This window comes from Dasypus novemcinctus, chromosome 6 (genome assembly GCF_030445035.2).
Source record: "Dasypus novemcinctus isolate mDasNov1 chromosome 6, mDasNov1.1.hap2, whole genome shotgun sequence".
NCBI classification, from domain to species: Eukaryota; Metazoa; Chordata; class Mammalia; order Cingulata; family Dasypodidae; genus Dasypus; species Dasypus novemcinctus.
This window is the reverse complement of record NC_080678.1, coordinates 110,858,153-110,877,239: the sequence shown is the minus strand read 5'-3', so window position 1 is coordinate 110,877,239 and position 19,087 is coordinate 110,858,153. Positions and strand designations below refer to the sequence as shown.

Here is a 19,087-nt window from a genome sequence, read left to right as displayed (position 1 = left end):
AATGATAAATACCCAATTCTTGATTATACCAATGGATTTTACACTTTAGATAAATTGTAAGGTTTATGAATAAAAAACATAATAGGGTGGGTTGGGGAAAAATATACCAAATGTAAGATATGGACTGTAGTTAGGAGTAATACTTTGATGATGCTCTTTTATAGTTTGCTATGTTTCACAACAATGCAAGGATTAGTGGTGGGGTGATGTGTGGGAGCCCAGTATGATGTGTTGTAAGTGTACAACTTTTACTATATACTTATTATTTATGTATGTTCATGTATGAATGATATATTTCAATAAATTTTTTAAATGAAAAAATAATATAATAGAGGATGCCTGGGCGCCCTCAGTCACAGCTGCCCTTGCAGACCCTCCTGAGGGGCTCAGGGATGCCACGCCCGGTTCCGGGGGCCTGTGGGCCTGGTGATTTCACAGGCACAGAGAGACCATGGGCTGCGCCTGGTGGGAGGACGCTGCTCACTAAAACCCAGCCTTCTTGGGCGTGGATTCTCCAGCAGGGGCAGATGGACCCAGATGGGGACTCAATTTTCTTCTCTAGTGGAGAGGACACGGTTCAGTGGAATCCTTCTGGGCTTGGGCACAGTTCAGGGCACCTGGACGGAGAAGTCATGCTTCCAGCTAGTGACCCTGGGGGCTCCTCACCACCTTCTATGACACGTTCAGAATGTGGGACTCCAAAGTGGGAGACCAGGGACATGGAGAAAGGAGATGAGAAATTCAAAGGCTTCTCTTTGCATGAAGTTAGGACTGGATTCACATGAAACAGGCTCTTTGGGCTTTTTCATGGACCGGAGTTTGGCAGATGGATGAAGACGAGGTGCTGTGAGAGGCACAATCCATGTCATCCCACACGGGGCCCCAGGATGCGTTATTCTAGCAGGTGGAGCATATATGCATTTCGGAGAGGACAGAAACTCACCATCTAATAAACTCTTTTAATCATCAGCAACAAATGCCAACATCTTTTTGATTGTAAAACCAAAACTATGTCCACCTCATCAAGTCAACAATCCTGGCCCTTTGATGCTTTAGCGATGAGGCTTTGCAGGCAGGGCTCGTGGAGGGCAGGCAGCCGGAGCCCGGGAGCAGGGATGGGGGTATGCAGTGGGGGGACGGCAGTACTGCGGGCATGCCGCAACAGGGACCCCCTCGTGGCAGGGTGGGGCGCACGGGGCTGGGTTGCAGACCACCGGCCTGCATGGGGCTCTCACTGGGGCAAAGGTGAGGCACCTCCCCTGTAGGGCAGAGAAGAGAGAGAAGGTCACAGGAAGGTCATCCGACTTGGGAGTGGAGGCTGCAGTTCCCTTGGCGCGGTGGGCTGGGCTCAGGACACCTGCACCCATCGGTGGACCTTTCCCTGGGTGCTGGCCTCCAGCCTCCACTCCACTTGGCGACAAGGTTCGGCTGTCACCTCCTCTGCAGGGGTCCCCCTACCCTCCCCAGGCCTGACCTCTGACCTTGGCCTCTCCCTGTGGCCGGACTCCCCCTGGGGCCACAGCGTTGCCTGGTTTGGGCCCTGGCAAGTGTCTGCTGAAGGAGGGCCCCTCGCGGCAGGGTGGGGCGCACGGGGCTGGGTTGCAGACCACCGGCCTGCATGGGGCTCTCACTGGGGCAAAGGTGAGGCACCTCCCCTGTAGGGCAGAGAAGAGAGAGAAGGTCACAGGAAGGTCATCCGACTTGGGAGTGGAGGCTGCAGTTCCCTTGGCGTGGTGGGCTGGGCTCAGGACACCTGCACCCATCGGTGGACCTTTCCCTGGGTGCTGGCCTCCAGCCTCCACTCCACTTGGCGACAAGGTTCGGCTGTCACCTCCTCTGCAGGGGTCCCCCTACCCTCCCCAGGCCTGACCTCTGACCTTGGCCTCTCCCTGTGGCCGGACTCCCCCTGGGGCCACAGCGTTGCCTGGTTTGGGCCCTGGCAAGTGTCTGCTGAAGGAGGACCCCTCCCCAGGGCCCTGGGCCACTGCGGGACGTGAGGCTGGGGGCTGCAGGGGCCCCTGAAGGCAGAGGGTCTGCCCCACCCCCTGTGCGAGGAAGCCTGTGCAGACCCTGCGTCTGTCTGCGGCACCCGCCGCCCCGGCGCTGCTGTCCTCCCTGCCCCTCCGTCCTGGGCTTGCCGAGGACCCCCACCCTCCACTCAAGGCCCCCGCAAGCGACCAGAGCACATTGGCCCCTCCCTCACTCCAGTGAGGAAGGGTCTCCCCGCACCTTCGGGCAGCCCCCTGGGAGAAGGGAGACCCCCGGCCTTCTGGGACCCCTGCTCACCTCCAGCGGGCAGCACCCCAAGACCCTGGCATCTGCCTTTAGAGCCCAGCACCCCCGGTGCCCCAGAGGCCAGCCTCAGCAGGACAGGCCCAGCAGGGCCCCGGCGGGTGCTTGCCCACCCCCCTCGGCTCAGGCCCGGGGCCGCGGTCCTCCAGCTCGCCTGTGTACCCGTGTCTGCCTGGCCTTCCACGAGGGCCTGCCCATGCCCCGCTCCAAGCCAGGCGCCTGATGTCAAGACAGCCGTGCTCTCAGGCACGTGGCCCCCCGGCTGCTGGAAAGCGAGCCCAGGGTGCCCAGGTCCTCGAACGGCCTGCAGAGCTGTGCACATCACCAGGTGAGGCCAAGGGGCCTGGAGAGCCCCTCCAGCCTGTGGATGGAGGACGGGCCAGTGTGCACGCCCAAAGCCATGGAGCTCAGGAAACTTCCATGGCAGCTAGGGGAAGCTAAGACACCGCCCAGGACAGCCAAGCAGGGGCCCCAGGAAACGGTCATGTCACAGCCTCCAAGCCACACAGGAATGGCCACTGGAACCATGTGAGGTCTCTGGGCCTTGCTGACTTCATGTGTCTCTCCCCACACCCCTGACACACACCAGGGCCTGTCCTGTGTGGTGGGGTCACCTCAGGACCTCATGCATGAGGGACAGTGGAGGACACAGAAGGCAGGTGGAAGCCAGCCCCACACAGCTGGGGTTGAGGAGGGGCCCAGCACCTCAGGAAGCTCAGAGCTTTCCTCCACAAGACACGGGGCATGACCCCCAACCCGGGACACAGTGGGTATTGGATTTGGGGTCCACGAGCTGCCCAGGAGTGCTCAGAGAACCTTCCAGCACGCAGACACGCTGCTACTGGGTGGACGCCTCCTGGGTCGGAGACCTGCTGTCCCCTGGCTGTGGACACTCATTGGCCCCGTGGTGCCTGTGCTGACCTGCAGCAATCCCACTGTGGCAGGGACTGGGGCAGCCTGCTCAGGGGGCTCAGGATGTGGCCAAATCTTACATTCACTAAGCTCTCCCCATCTCTAAGCTTTTATACACACTCTTCTTCTCTTTGGAATGCCCTTTTTTTTCTCATCTACTCATCTTTTAAAAGACAACCCAAACTTTACCTCCTCCACAAAGTCTCATTTCCATCAAAAATGACTGAGCCTGGGGAACCAGCAAGATGACAGCAGAGTAAGGAGCTCCTAGAGTTGGCTCCTGCTACAGGACAGTTAGCAAACACCCAGAGCTCTCTGGAGCTAGCTGAAGATTCTGTTTGGGGGCTCCAGGAGACCAGAAGGGCATCCTGCCACATCCTTGAAGGAGTGGAAGGAGGAGACTGCCCGTCTGCAAAGAAGACTCATAAGTTCAGACTCCACACCCTGGAGGCCAGTGCCCATCCTCCACTGGAGGCACAAGCCGCCTTGGGAGCTGTTCCGCGGCTGGAATTGAAAGCTCCACTTGCCCAAAATGGGGGAGGAAGAGATGGGTGGGCACCAACTTCAGTTACTGATGGGTAAACTCAGTCAGCTACAGTATGATGCTGAGAACAGCTAAGGTTTGAGCCTGTCCAGGTCAGAAAGAGGCCAGGAGCTGCCTTCTTAACTCCATGCCTGGCACGAGAGGAAGAGGGGTGGACTGAGATCCCAGTGCTGGTGGGAACTGGCTTCTTTCCCTCCAGGTCAGATGGCAGCTCCAGCCTTGGCCCCAGTGCCACCTCCAGCAGGGAGGAAGCTGCAGGGACCTGTGCCAGCCTCTCTGGGAAATTACCAGCCAAACCATGGACACAGGTGATGATCCTACTCTGGTGGTGCAAGCCACCCCAGGAGCTGTTCTGTGATGGGAATTGGAGGCTTCATTTCCCAGAGACAGGGGAGGAGGAGATGGTTGGCTGCCGATTTCAGCTACTGATTGGGAGACTTGGCTGGCTAAGAGATAACCCTGGGAACAGCTGGGGTGAGAACCAGCCCACCTCAGAAAGAGGCCAGTAGCCACCATTCTGACTCCACCCCCAGCCTGAGGGGAAGCTGGGCTGACAGTTTCTTTCACATAGATCAGCCTGCAGCCTGCCTAGGCTTCAGCCCCGCCTCTGGCAGGGAGGAGGCTGAGGAGCCCTGCACCAGCCTAGACAGGCAACAGCAGGGAACTCTGGCTGGCATAGACTGAAAATCAGAAGACTACCAGGGGAATTGCAGTCATCTTAGACCTGCACTGCAGAGATTGCTGCCCACACCTGCAGCTCCATCCTTGCCCCAGGTAGGGGAGAAAGGGATGTGAAGCTCCATCAGTCTCTCTGGGCAACGACAGTCTAGGCCTGCACATGGATTATTCCACATGGCTATGACTCTGTCCCTGTCCCTGGCAAAGGAGAAAGTTGGAAGAAGCTTCATTGGTCCCTGGTGGAATGAGGGCAGCTTGAGCCTCCACAGCTTACAGGACCAACTACATGCTTGGCTCCTACTGCATAACCAGCAAGGGAGAAAGGGCAGGAAGCCCTAAACTAGAGAGAAAAACTGCACCCAGAAAAAATACCCTAGTAAGCTAGATGCAAAGACACCGACAAAAAAATTACAATCCACACCAAGAAACAGGAAGCTATGTCCCAGGTAAAGGAACAAGATAAGCCTCCAGATGACATAAAGGAGTTGAGACAACTAATCATAGATGTTCAAACAAATCTTAATAAATTCAGTGAGATGGCTAAAGAGATTAAGGATATTAAGATGAGTACAAAGAAGAATTTGAAAGCATACATAGAAAATTAGCAGATCTTAGGGAATGAAAGGCGCCATCAATGAAATTTAAAAAAGATTGGAATCATATAATAGCAGATTTGAGGAGGCAAAAGAAAGGATTGGTGAGCTTGAAGAAATGGCCTCTGAAAGTGAACATACAAAAGAGGAGATGAAGAAAAGAATGGAAAAAATTGAACAAGGTCTCAGGGAACTAAATAACAGCAAAAGGCATGCAAACATACGTGTCCTGGGTGTCCCAGCAGGAGAAGAGAAGGGAAAAGGGGCAGAAGGAATATTTTTTTTACTTTTTATGGTCTTTGTTTTTTTAATGTTACATTAAAAAAATATGAGGCCCCCATATACCCCTCACCTCCCTCACCCCACTCCTCCTCCCCATAACCACAACCCCCTCCGTCATTCATTGCATTTGGTGAATACATCTCTGAGCACCACTGCACCTCATGGTCAATGGTCCACACCATAGCCCATACTCTCCCACAGTCCACCCAGTGGGCCATGGGAGGACATACAATGTCTGATAACTGTCCCTGCAGCACCACCCAGCACAACTCCAAGTCACAAAAACGCCCCCACATCACATCTCTTCCTTCCACTCCCTACCCCCAGCAGCCACCATGGCCACTTTCTCCACACCAATGCCACATTTTCTTCGATTACTACTAATCACAATAGTTCATGAATAGAATATCAGTAAGTCCACTCTAATTCATACTCTATTCCTCCATCCTGTGGACCTTAGAATGGTTGTGTCCACTCCACATCTACATCACAACGGGGCTTAGATTCCACATGGATGCTGGATGCAATCCTCTTGCTTTCAGTTGTAGGCACTCTTGGCTCCCTGGTGTGGTGGCTGACCTTTTTCACCTCCATGTTCACTGAGTGGGGTAAGTCCAATAAACCAGAGTATAGGACTTGCAAGTCTGTTGGGCCTGGCTATCACATGGTCAGTCCAGAGATTCAGAAGGAATATTTAAAGAAATAATGGTAGAAAATTTCCCAACCCTATTGAAGGACATAGATATCCCTGTCCAAGAAGCACAACAAACTCCCATCTGAAAAAATCCAAATAGACCAACTCCAAGACACATACTCAAAATGGATCAAGAAACTAAAACTAAAAGCAAGAACCATGAAACTTCTGGAAGAAATTATTGGAAAATATCTTCAAGACTGTTGTGGAAAACTGGTTTACCTGTTTGTTACTGTAAATGTTACACCTGTTAAATGTAGCTGTTGTTAGATGTTGCAGTTGTTTCCTGTTTTTGTAAATGATGTTGTAGTTCAGATAGCAAACAACTGCTTGGTAGTTTCCCAATAAATGCAATGGGAAAACCAGGGTTGAGGCTCTCATTCCAGAAGCTGTGAGTCCCCTGGTCTCAGGTTTCTCTCCCCTCTTGTGTCTCTACCTTTATTTCTGTGTTGCCTTCCCTTCAAGCCAACATATTGTGAGCTGAATGTAGCACAAGACCTGGTGGTAGGTGGTGGATTCTTAAAGGAGATAAGAGAAGAACTGAGTGGACTACTGATGTTTAATGTACATAGAAGTTTTAATTAGCTTTACTGTAAAATTGTGGAAATGTATAGAGTGGATGGTAACACACAGTGAGTAACAGCTAGTTTATAAATGGGGATGTGACTGAAAATGGTAGTCTAGTTTTGTAAATGCCACTGACAGAATGCTTGAGAATAATCTAGGAACTGGGTAGCACAGTAAACCAAGAGGTGGATGAGAACTGCGGTTGATGGTACAGATTCAAGAGTGTCCTTTGTTAGCTAGAACAAATGTATATCACTACTGCAGGGCGATGGGAATGTGGAGAAGCATGGGAAAGGTATGGCTGGAGTGACCTATGGACTGTGGTTAGTAGTAACAATACGATATTCTTGCATCTATGCAAAAGATGTACTGTGTTGGTTCTGAGGCAGTGTGGGAAATGTGAGCCAAATGTACACTATGGACATGGCAGTAATCAGATGATATTATTTTATCTGTGGCAAATGACACACCACATTGTGGTGTATTGATGGAGGGGTGCTTTGTTTGGGAATTCTGCACATGTGCATGATTGTGTTATAGGCTTACAACTTCTGTCATAAAAAATACATTTAAAAAATAATAATAGGGTGGGTTGGGAGAAAAACACACCAAATGTAAGATAGGAACTATGATTAGTAATAAGATTTTGACAGTATTCTTTCATAGTTTGTAACAATCATCTCATAACAATGCAAGGTGTTGGAGGGTTGATGTATGGGACCCCTGTATGATGTCATGCACGTTTGCTTTATAAGTTCACAACTTTTACTATACACTTAATTGTTTATGTATGTTCATATATAAATGATATAAAGATAATAATCAGATTGGTTAGGGGAAAAATACTTTGCTTAATAGTAATATTTTGACAATGCTCTTTAATCATTAGTTGAAAAGGTTTAAAAACACTGCAAGTTATTGGTGGTAGGGCAAGATGTTATATATGTTTGTTTGATGTCATTTATGCTTGTTTTGTAAGTTCACAACTACTATACATTTATTGTTTATGTATGTTTATGTATGAGTGATGTGTTTCAATCAATGAAAAAATAAAATAAAATGCCTGTGCCTCCTGGGACTTCCCAATCCTACCTGCAATCACAGCACTTCTCCCCCAGCACTGACCCTGAGCCACGAGACCCTCTACTCATCTGGCCTGGGGACTGTGACTCTTGGGCTGGGGAGGGGCTCCCGCCCGGGCCTGGTTGGTGTGCGGCCTTTGTATTTTGCAGCACAAGGGAGTTTTATTATTTTTCCCTGTTTTTCAGATGAGAAAAGTGAGGCTTTGAGAGGTTAAGAAACTAGGCCAAGTTTACACAAGTAGCAACTGGTTAAACAAAGTTCTTCCTATGGTCACCCCTGAAAATGTTACAGGGACCCCTTCCATCCTTCCACAATTGTCCCCCAAAGAGGCTTTCTGTGCCTTCATACATGCCAGATCCAAACATGCCTCTTGGTGTCAGAGAAATGACCCAAAGTATCATTGCAGGCCCTTGTCCAACCATAAATGCTCATTCATCCACCCATCACACCTCCATCTACCCACCCATCCATCCATTATATATCCTCCCATCCCTCCATCCATCCACCCACTCTTCCACCTTCCTATCCACCCATCAACCCATCCATCCATCCTCCCATTCATCCATCTATCCCTCCATCCACAGAGAGTGCTGCATCTACAGGCCCAGGCATAGGATGATAAGTGCTTCAGAAAGCTGATCCTGTCCACACTGACGCCTGCAGGGCAGGCAGGTGTCCGTCCCCCACCCTCTCTCTGTGCCAACACTAAGTATCATCACGAGCACCTTGACCACTGGGCTGATGAAGATCATGTTGATTTCCCACTCTCTCTAGACTCGCTGCCTCTCTCTTCACCCAGAGCATGCCACCCTGGGATAACATTCATCGAGTTCTACTCATTCATGGGAACTTTGGGTTTTGTCGCTGTTGGGCATAGAATGGAATCTTTATCTTTGTTTCTCGCTCCTTTATTTCTACTCATTTATTCTAGAACATGAGCAACTGATTCTGGGGCTGGTGCTCCCCAAGGGCAGCAGGTCCCTCTGCTTTCTTTCAGGGCATGGTCTACGGGACACTTGCAGTCTCTTGCCCCAATCATGCCCATCCTGGGGCTGCAGGGGCACCCTGGAATGATCTGAACAGGTGCTGATAGAGGGGCAGATGTAAGCACCTTCACCCAGGAGAGGAGCCCTCTGGGGGCTGCAGGGATCCTGAGTCCGTGGCATGGGCATGAGGGGGTGAAGGGATGTGAGGTTGGGGGGGGCGGCTCTCCTTCCTCTCTGGCCATCAGCGATTGCCACGTGAAGCCAACTACCATTACGTCTCCTCAGGTCACTACTGTGCAGCTCAGGGCCTTTCCTGAAGGGACCGGTAGAGCTGATAGGGAGCCTCAGTGTCCAGGGCTCTGGGGCTTGGACTCTGTTTCTGGATCTCCTGGGGAAGTGGGAGGGAGGGGAGCCAGGTGCCATCACAGTCCAGAGGCACGAGCAGAGACGTTTCTAAAGATCGCTGGTGGAAGGACACTGTCACGTTAGGATTTCCCCAGCCCTACGTCTGTGCCCCCTTTGGTCCAGCTCCATCACGGGCAGGATGAGAAGAACAAGACTCACCTGCCCCTTGGGCACCCGTGCAGTCTCAGACCCACCCCAACACACTCCAACCAAGGCCCACAAACACAGGCGGATTTCCATGGAGAAGGAGTCTGCTGGGACATGGGGTGGAAATCAAGACACCAGTGCCCGCGAGATCCTTGCACGTACAGCCCAGTCCACTACAGAAATGTGCTTTCCAGGTGTTCCCAGGGTCCACCTGATGGCCAGATGCAGGCCAGCCAGGGGCTCTGCGGGGAGAGGAACTGCCCCCTGCAGCACCCAGGCCTTCGCTGAGGCGGAGTCTCTGTCTCCACACCTGGGAGGTGCAGAGGAGGTGGCCAGGCCAGGGGCGAGGGCCGGCCAGGGGTGGGCGGCTGCCTCCCTGCGCCCAGGTGAGGACGCCATGTGAGTGACCTTCAGGGCCTCGGCCCGTGCCCAGAGTGAGCCTGTGCCCCAGCCCAGAGCAGTCCTGGAGCACCACCGGAGCCACAGACACGGCGGTCAAGGGCTGGGCACCTCCAGGGCCCCTGCCCCACCTGCACAAAGCGTGACAGGGGAGGCCACACAGGGTGGACAGCAGGCTGGGTCAGGGGGCCCGCAGCCACGTGGGCACAGCTGCCAGGTGATGTAGGATGACCACACGAGATCCCAAGTGCTGACCCGAGCACAGGCAGTGCAGGGCGAGGAGGGCGCTGGGCTCCAGAGCCAGGCTGCTGGGTCCCGGTCCATCCCCGCCCCGCAGTGGCTGTGTGAGGTGGGGCAAGGCACAAGCCTCTCTGTGCTCCTGCTTCCTGGTCTTTACAACTGCACATAACCACAGCGCCAAGGCTTGAGCTGGAGGAGGGGCTGGAGGGGAAGAATGTAGGGACCCCTGAGGGCAGCTGCCCAGGATGTCCACCATGGGCACAGCACCGCCCTGGTTCCAGGTGCACATGCAGCGCTGCCATTTACCCCCTGTGCCGGGGAGCCCACGCCAGGGGACCGTGGCTACCTGGAAGAGCCCGTGGGGGCTGCACCCAGAGGCCCCCACATGGGAGGCCACTTCCTGGGAGGCATAAAGCCAGCTGACCCCCAGGGCTGCAGGTGCAGGGGGCTCATGGGCCAGGAGTGCTGGAGCCGGTGGTTGGCCCTGCTCTGCAGCCCCTTGCCCTTGACTCTGGCCGTGGCCCTTCAGCCTCCAGCCTGGACAGTCCCCCACCCATCCAAGACCACAGGGAAGGAGCGTGTGGGCAGCCACGGCTGGCCCCTGGGGCCTGCGTGCTCCTGAGGCCGTTTCCCAGGGCTGGGCCCCTGTCTGTGGGCAGGCGTCACGAGGGAAAAGCACTGGGGCGTGGGCCCGCCGCGGGTGCAGCACCGCGCCTGCTCACCATGCACTGGAACGGGGGCCGCACCAGGCGCACTGGGGTGCAGCACCGACTCAACAGGGCACACAGGAGGCTCAGCTTGCCCTGCAAAGGAGACGTGGCATGAGGATGCGGCACGGCTGAGCGACGCGTCCAGAGAGGGTCAGGCACCCCTGCTGAGCCCCAAGAACCCACATGAGCTTGGGAGTGGAGCCTGGCAGCCTGCGTGCCTGCTGGGGTGGTGGTCGCTGTGCTGTGTCAGAATCTGGAACAAGACACCCTTTTGGCATGGGGGGTCAGTGGCTCGTTTAGGGGACAAGTTCCCAGGTCGGGTGAGCTACACCAGGAGCCAGGAGAGGTCCCTGAGGGGGCAGCCGGGGGGTGTGGGGAGCTGGGCAGGAGCCCACGGTGGGCAGGGAGGCCTGTGCTGGGGTGGAGGAGGAGGGGGCAGGCAGGGGCCAGGTGGGAGGTCCCGTGCCCAGCTCAGGGGCAGGTTCCTGATATGGGGGTGGGAAGGGCAGAGAACAGTCCAGAAGGAACCCTGGGCCGGTGGAGGGCAGCACCTTGCTGGCCTGAGCCACAGGGTGGGGCAGGTCTGGGCCAAGCAGGCCGAACAAGTCACTGTGTCAGGACAAGGGCAGGGCTGGCTGTTCCAGTGCTTTCCAGGGCTGCAGAGGAGCACAGAGCAGACGCAAGAGCAGGATGGAGGGGTCCAGCCAGCAGGAGGTTGGGGCTCTTGTCCTCCAGGTGGCCCTTTCACCCCAGGACCCTTGGCCTGGCAGGGCTCTCCCAACCAGGTGGGCAGCAGCGTGTCCAGGGAGGGGTGAAGGGCTGAGACTTGGGCTCCCAGGACTCAAGGCCCAGCACTGGTCACTCGAGGATGGGGTCTTGGGGCTCCTCCTCCCTGCAGCCCTGCACCCTTTGTCACCAGCCATGAAGCCAGCAGCTCTTGTCCTCATTCTGCCAAAAAGGCTGCTGCTGGGCTGGGCACAGCTGCGGTGTCTCAAGAGAATTGAGAAGGCGCTAACAGCGGCTGCTCAGCACGTCTCTATTTCTCTGACTCATTCACCCCTCTTTGTGGCTCAGGCTGTTTTTCTCCCTCCACTGCTGGCTGGGGTTTGAAACTTGAGCCACACCTGAGCTGAGGAAACCTGGGTGGCAACCAGTTACCTGACTCCTGTGGGCTGGCTGCCAGCACCCAGCAACCAGGTGGGGCAGGGGCAGCTGGGCTCAGTTGACTTGGAGCGTCTGGGACACTGACCCACAGCTTCGTGCCCTCCCCTGGCCCCCGGCACCCAGGGAGGAAGCAAAGCACCCCGGACCCTGGACTCCCCCAGGTGGAGCCTTCCAGCAGGGCCTCTGCACCTGAATCATCACCCTCTCCCCTGCCCCAGCCCTCCTCACCTCCATTTGCCTCACATGCCCAGTGCCCGGGCAGTCACAGCAGCGGGTAATCATCATGGGGCACGGCGGGCTGCAGCACACTGTCTGTAGGAAGAGAAAGCGTCTGCTCCAGGGCGGCACAACGGGGGGCGGGGGGGGGGGCTGGTGCTGCCACTCAGCCGATGTTTGTGGGGTGAATAAGGAACAATCGAGTGAGGGACCCCGGATTCCATCCACAGCCCGCGCCTCCAGGGAGCATCCTCTGGGGCAAACAAGACGGCATCTGGCTCGTCCCCAAAGTGCTGCAAAGCTCCCCTGTCCCCTCGCTCGTCTGATGCCCCCATTGGCAGAGCCTCGCCTTGAGGCTGTGCCCTGTGTGAGGCTTGGATTGAGGGCCCCAGAAGAGAGGGGTTCACGCCTGCAGCCGTGCTCTCTGGGGGGAGCCGTCTGTAACAGGACGTGCCCAGGACGCCACTATTGGATGGGTGGCCAAAGAGAAGTGGGGGCTCTGTACACTGCAGGAGCCTCATGAAGGAGGAAACGTGACTTGGGAGGAGTCTGAAAGCAGAGGATGGAGGGGACCAAGGATGGCGCCATGTGGCCGAGGCATGAGGCCAGCCAAGGACCCCGAGGGCCACAGTGACTGGCACTGGAACCCTGCGGACCCGGGAGAAAGCTGGCCTTCTGGGCTCCAGACCAGAGACAGTGACCTCCAGGTTCAAGCCACCTGGTGCATGGCATTTGTCAGAGCAGCCCTGGCAAATGAAGACACCACGTGTTGGGCCAGCCAGGGGTCTGCGCATGGGCAGGGGATGCCCCTCAGCCACTGGGCTCCAGCTTTGAAAGCACGACTACCCCAGGTCCACCTGGCCCCATGGCTGCTGCCCTGAACCCAGCCCTGGGCTCCCCCGGGTGGGTGCCCCTCACAGCTCCATGTCAGGTAAGGTCCCTCACCCACCCTCAGCCCTGCAGGCCGCAAGGGCTGACCTGGCCAGGCCCCTCTGCCCACCAGGAGACCGTGATTAAGAAAAGGGCATGGCAGATCCCAGAGCTGGGTCCTTGCAACATGAGGCTCCTTTTCCAGAAGCTTCCCTGAGTCCTGGGCAAGTACCATCCTGCCAGCTGGCAGGGGCTCAAGTGCCCCACTTGTCTCAGGAGGGTCCATGGCAGACCCCCCACAGGCTGCCCACACTGCCCCTTTGGTGGGAGCCTGGGAAGGGGGATTCCTGGCTTCCCTAGCAGCCTCCAAACCCCCCACCCCTGCGCCCCCCTCCTCCTGCTCTGCAGGCTCTTGGCACAGGCGGTGGAGCTCCTGGGGTGGGAGCGGACCCCTCCATGGGCCACGGGAGGCTCGGTGCATGGCAGATGAGCTCACAGGAAGTCAGGACGCACTTAGGACTTACCCTACATGGGTCCGGCTCCCTTTTACACTAGAAAGTTAAAAAGACATAGCCAAATAAGATTAATAAGAAAATGAAATAATACTAGTATTTAAAATAACAAGTAAAATACAAAAAAAAACTTTAAAAATTGACATAATATAAAAAGTTTTTAGACACTGTGTCTTTCATCACTGTAAGGTCTGTTGTCTTGTATGTACAGTAATAATTTCTCCTGTATATTCCCCGAGGACCTTATTTTTTCCACTTTATTTTCAAAGAAGCGTAGGTTACAGAAATGTGGGAAGGGGTCCACCTGGGGCATGCCTTGAAGGCATATGAATATGTACAAGTGTTCACTGTCTGGATGGTTGAAGACCCACACAGTAAGCAAAAGAATATTGAATTCCCATGCTGGGGAGTGCTGCTGCATTCTTTAACAGCATGGCAAGAATCTCCCAAGTACAAGGGCAGTGCCTAGTGAAGGAGGAGAGACCATGATGACAGGCCCTGCATATTGATGACTGTACTTACAGACCTGTCCTTGTGAATTTGAAACTTAGCCTAACATTATATATTGCCTAAGAGTTACCTCCTGAATGCTTCCTTGTTGTCGAAATGTGGCCTCTCTGAAAGCCAAACTCAGCATATAAACACACTATCCTTTTCCTAGCATGGGACATGATGCCTGTGGATGAGCCCCCCTGGCACCAAGGGATTATTACCAACACCAACGAACAATGCATGCAGAAAAAGACCTTGACCAAAAGGGAGAAATACTCAATACAAATGAGTTTTTATGGTTAAGAGATTTCAAAGTGAATCAGAAGGTCATTCCAGAGGTTACACTCTGCGCATCTCAGCAGGCTCAGCAGGATCCCATTGACTGCCACGGTAAACAATGCCTCAAACAGCAGGGCTCCTAAGAGCTAGAGACACTCAAACACCAAAAGCAGCACAGAGCCCCTCAGGAGTTAGGCACCCTATCAGCTGGCCTTACTCTGGAATCTATGCTCCTCAGTGTAACAGACTTAGACTCTTGAATAGTTTCCCTAAACAAGGCTCCTCTGTCCCTTTTATTTGAAATATCATTAGCACTCTACTTATTAAATGTATGTTCCAGAGACTTAAAATCTTTGGTCCATCCATGTGCCAGTTGGGTCCTGAATCTCAGCAGAGTTGCAGCACCTACTCTCCAGCTCATTGGACTCATCCAGCACAACTGACAAGGAGATGATGATGGACAACGCCCATCCCAAGAAGCAGAGAGTGTCTGCAACTGCAAGCAAGAGAGTAACATCCACCTACCACCTGGGAAACAGGGCCCCTCTCAATCAGAAACTGCATCACCATCGTCAAATCCTCAAGACTGCGGAATGAACACTGGACTAAAGTAGACTTATTACTATTCTATTATAGACATTATTCTAGCAATGGAAGAACTTCTATCATTGCTATAAAGGCAGTGGCCACCAGAGGGTCTGAGGGGAGGGGGAGGGAAGAAGAGGTGTCACATGAGGGGAATTTCAGGACATTGGAGTTGTCCTCCAGGACAAGGCAATGATGGGTACAGGGCATTATGGATTTTGCCATAACCTACGAAACTGTGCAGGCCAGAGTGTCAACTGTAATGTAAACTAGAGTCCATGGTTAGTAGCAATGCCTCAATACATGTTCATCAGTTTTAGCACATGTGCCACACTAAGGAAGGTTGTCATTGATGTGGGAAAGTGCGGGAGGGGGAGACGGTGAGGTTTATGGGAATCCCTTATGTATATATTTTTTATGTAGCATTTATGTAATATAAAGCTTCTTTAAAATTAAATATTTTAAAAAAAGACATAACCTGTGCTGGAAGGTGTGGTTTGGGCTCAGCCTCAGCCCCTGGGAGAGGTGGGGACCCTGCTCAGAGCCGCGGGGCACAGACTGATGCCTGCAGGGCTGTGGCCGGCATGGCTGCCTCTGAGCCTCAGTTTCCTCCTTTCTTACAGGGACACCGCCCCTCCCTGGAGGGCTGGGGCAGGCCAGACAGGCTGAGGCCACCCCAAGCCGAGAGCCCTTAGTGGGATGGTCCCCACAGGCTTTCCCTTGAGCGCTCCCTGGGCAGGGACCTGCCTGCTCCTTCTCTGCCCCCCCTTCTCCTCCTCCTCCCTGCAGCCCTCGGGAAGGTCCTCCAGCCCCTCGAAGTCCCCTCCTTCCTAGCCCAGGAGCACTCCTCTCTGTCTTCCTGCTGCCCTGCTGCACACTTGCCTCTGGTCACCTCTAGAAAGGCCGTGGGCACTGGAGCAGCCTGGCCCAGCATGCACAGCCTCCCTGTGAGCACCCCATGGCAGGTGGGGCAGGAGGCCAGTGTACCTCTAGGCTCCAGGGGGGACGGAGCCTGAGCCTTGGTCAGTCTTGGGAGATGCAACCATAGCAGGGGCGCTCACCTGCTTGTTCACTTGGCAGGGCACTCACCTGCCTGCTCAGGCAGCAGGGGCACTCAGGTGCCTGCTCAGGCAGCAGGGGCACTCACCTGCCTGCTCAGGCAGCAGGGGCACTCAGGTGCCTGCTCAGGCAGTAGGGGCACTCACCTGCCTGCTCATGTAGCAGGGCACTCACCTGCCTGCTCATGAAGCAGGGGCACTCACCTGCCTGCTCATGAAGCAGGGGCACTCACCTGCCTGCTCACATAGCAGGGGCACTCACCTGCCTGCTCATGAAGCAGGGGCACTCACCTGCCTGCTCACATAGCAGGGCACTCACCTGCCTGCTCAGGCAGCAGGGGCACTCACCTGCCTGCTCAGGCAGCAGGGGCACTCAGGTGCCTGCTCAGGCAGTAGGGGCACTCACCTGCCTGCTCAAGTAGCAGGGGACTCACCTTCCTGCTCACATAGCAGGGGCACTCACCTGCCTGCTCAGGCAGCAGGGGCACTCAGGTGCCTGCTCAGGCAGCAGGGGCACTCACCTGCCTGCTCACGTAGCAGGGCACTCACCTGCCTGCTCACATAGCAGGGGCACTCATCTGTCTGCTCACATAGCAGGGGCACTCACCTGCCTGCTCACGAAGCAGGGGCACTCACCTGCCTGCTCACATAGCAGGGGCACTCACCTGCCTGCTCAGGCAGCAGGGGCACTCAGGTGCCTGCTCAGTCAGTAGGGGCACTCACCTGCCTGCTCACATAGCAGGGGCACTCACCTGCCTGCTCAGGCAGCAGGGGCACTCAGGTGCCTGCTCAGTCAGTAGGGGCACTCACCTGCCTGCTCACATAGCAGGGGCACTCACCTGCCTGCTCACATAGCAGGGGCACTCATCTGTCTGCTCACATAGCAGGGGCACTCACCTGCCTGCTCACGAAGCAGGGGCACTCACCTGCCTGCTCACATAGCAGGGGCACTCACCTTCCTGCTCACATAGCAGGGGCACTGACCTGCCTGCTCAGGCAGCAGGGGCACTCAGGTGCCTGCTCAGGCAGCAGGGGCACTCACCTGCCTGCTCACGTAGCAGGGCACTAACCTGCCTGCTCACATAGCAGGGCACTCACCTGCCTGCTCACATAGCAGGGGCACTCACCTGCCTGCTCACATAGCAGGGCACTCACCTGCCTGCTCACATAGCAGGGGCACTCACCTGTCTGCTCACATAGCAGGGGCACTCACCTGCCTGCTCATGCAGCAGGGGCACTCACCTGCCTGCTCACATAGCAGGGGCACTCACCTGCCTGCTCACATAGCAGGGGCACTCACCCAACAGCACAGGTAGAAGAAGCAGCACAGCAACAGGAGGAAGAGCAGGGCAGCTGCGCCAGCCACCACGGGGATCCAGGGGAAGTCGCTGCTGCTGCTGCCGGTGCTGATGAAGCTTTCAACAAGTGGTGGTAAGGGTATCTCCAAGCCACGGGGCTCCGCCTCCTCACCACCGCCCTCGCCCTCGGGGGTCCCCTCCTGGTCAGTGCGCTCATCGCTGCTGTCCGCATCACCACTGCGGTACTTGGAAAGCCTCTCGAGGGCTGTGGCTGCAAGACGCTTGAAGAGCTTTGCAGGGGGCTTCTCAGGAGGCTTTCCAGGGGCCTGCTTGGGGACCTTTCCAGGGAGGTTTTTTGGGGGGGCCTCCTGGGGCATCTCAGGGGCTTTCTCAGGGGTTTGCTCAATGGGGCGCTGGCTGTTGACCTTGCTTGGGTTCCCTGCCTTGTCCTCGGTGGTTTTGGCAGCAGGATTCTCCCCCTGTGGAAAGGCCACCGTCACCATCCAGCCTTGGCTGCCAGAGAACAGGTGTGGCCGAGGGCTGGGCTGGGGCTGGGTGGCCCACTCCCAGCTCCCATCCCCTGGCATTCCACCCCCAGCCTCCTCCTCTCCTCAGGCGCTTCACCTTGGGGGACCCCAGGGGGGCCAGGAGTCCATGGCCAGATGCCCAGACCACCTCGGCAGCACCCAGGGCCACAGACGCCACGTGTGGCGGAGGCTGCCCCATCCCCCTGCCTGAACCCCGACCTGGAGGGGTGGGCCCTGGGGCCCACACAGCCAGGGGAGCCACAGGCCTGGACTCTGGTCTTGGTGGACCCCTGCCCCACCCACTCACCCTGGCTGCCAGCTGCCCCCCAGTGTGTCTGCATCAGGGCTGGGCCGATGGGCCCCGTGACGGGGGTGCCCCCACCCAGTACTCACGCAATCCTTTCCTCTGAATTTGAGGTTGTTGGTGATGAAGGTTATGCCTTTGTTGAGGCTGATTTCAACGAAGATGGGCCTAAAGCACAGAGGGGGTGGGCCGGTGACAACCAGGTCTCCCCATGGCTGAACCTTGGCCCCCAGCTTCTGGGTGCAGTGACTTTGCCAGCAAGGCACTGGGGTAGTGGAGAGAATGGGGTGAGCTCTCCTTCCCCAGAGCACGAGGTCGGCCTGGCGCAGAGGCCCCGAGGGACACGGCCGGCCCCAGGAGCCCGGCATCATCTGTGCACCGTGTGGCCATGAGCCACATGAGTGGCAGCAATGGGGGGGCTCCCTGGGCTCCTCCGTGTGGACAGGGCACGTGGGCTCAGCTCTGGCGAGTGGCAGGAGCCCTTTGGAACCGGATGGGCTGAAGCGTGTGCCCCAGAAAAAACCATGTTCACGACCTGCACCCAGTCCTGGGGTGTAACCCAGAGTCAGTGGAACTTCTGAGGACATCGTTATGCTGCGGTCAGGGGAATGAGACTGCCCTTAGTGCTGTGACTGGGGGCTTTCAAGGGAAAGCCACTTGGAGGAGAAGATGCTGGAAGTCCTTGGGAACCGGCAGAGAGAGGAGAGCACACGGCCATGTGGTGGGGGAGCCACAGGACCCCAGGATTGCCGGCTGCCAGCACCAGAGCGCTGCCCACCCTGGAGGGAGTCAGCTTCCAGCCCCAGCACTGGCAGCCAAGAAATCACTCTTGTCAAGACAACCCATGGCTTGCTAGATGTCCCAGAAGTGGGGAAACTAAGGCAGGCACCCTCCACCTCCTGCCGTCCTCAGCAGAGCTGGGCCACACGGATCCCTGCCCACCCCCAGGACCACCCATCAGGGTAGGTACAGAGGGCTCCCCGGGTGCCCCGGCCGAGGGTGTCCTCACCCAAGACCACTAAACCACTGCCCACCTGGTCTCCTGCCACGAGGGTCCCCAGGTCGGGTCACTTACTTTCCAAGTATCTGAGGTTCTACTCCAGGACAAGTTATGACATTGTCTCCAGAAGAGCTTGCTGCTTTATCTAAAAGAGAAAACCCACAGCAGAAGGTCAGTGCATGTCCATCCATCCACCACCTCCTGCTGCCCTCGGCCAGACAAGTGGACCCTGGCAGGTGGCCAGCCTCTC

The 19,087-nt window shown here is 56.0% G+C and overlaps 1 protein-coding gene and 1 long non-coding RNA gene across 2 annotated transcripts in view; both read right to left on the bottom strand.

The window, feature by feature from the left end:
* Positions 1 to 1,187: 1,187 nt before the first annotated feature.
* LOC139439126 (uncharacterized) lies at positions 1,188 to 10,619 on the bottom strand. The gene is made up of 3 exons (XR_011648960.1): positions 10,545 to 10,619; positions 1,482 to 1,655; positions 1,188 to 1,259 (listed from the first exon to the last, which is right to left on the bottom strand). It is a non-coding gene; the product is annotated as an uncharacterized lncRNA (long non-coding RNA).
* An 825-nt stretch (positions 10,620 to 11,444) lies between these two features.
* Positions 11,445 to 19,087, bottom strand: part of LOC111760983 (anthrax toxin receptor-like) — a 58,040-nt gene continuing 50,397 nt past the window's right edge. The window contains exons 11-16 of the mRNA XM_071215571.1: positions 18,913 to 18,982; positions 17,927 to 18,005; positions 17,009 to 17,485; positions 13,307 to 13,333; positions 11,925 to 12,008; positions 11,445 to 11,513 (exon numbers count right to left, since the gene is read on the bottom strand). Coding sequence (XP_071071672.1) covers positions 11,445 to 11,513; positions 11,925 to 12,008; positions 13,307 to 13,333; positions 17,009 to 17,485; positions 17,927 to 18,005; positions 18,913 to 18,982 — 806 coding nt within the window. The remainder of the gene's footprint in view (positions 11,514 to 11,924; positions 12,009 to 13,306; positions 13,334 to 17,008; positions 17,486 to 17,926; positions 18,006 to 18,912; positions 18,983 to 19,087) is intronic.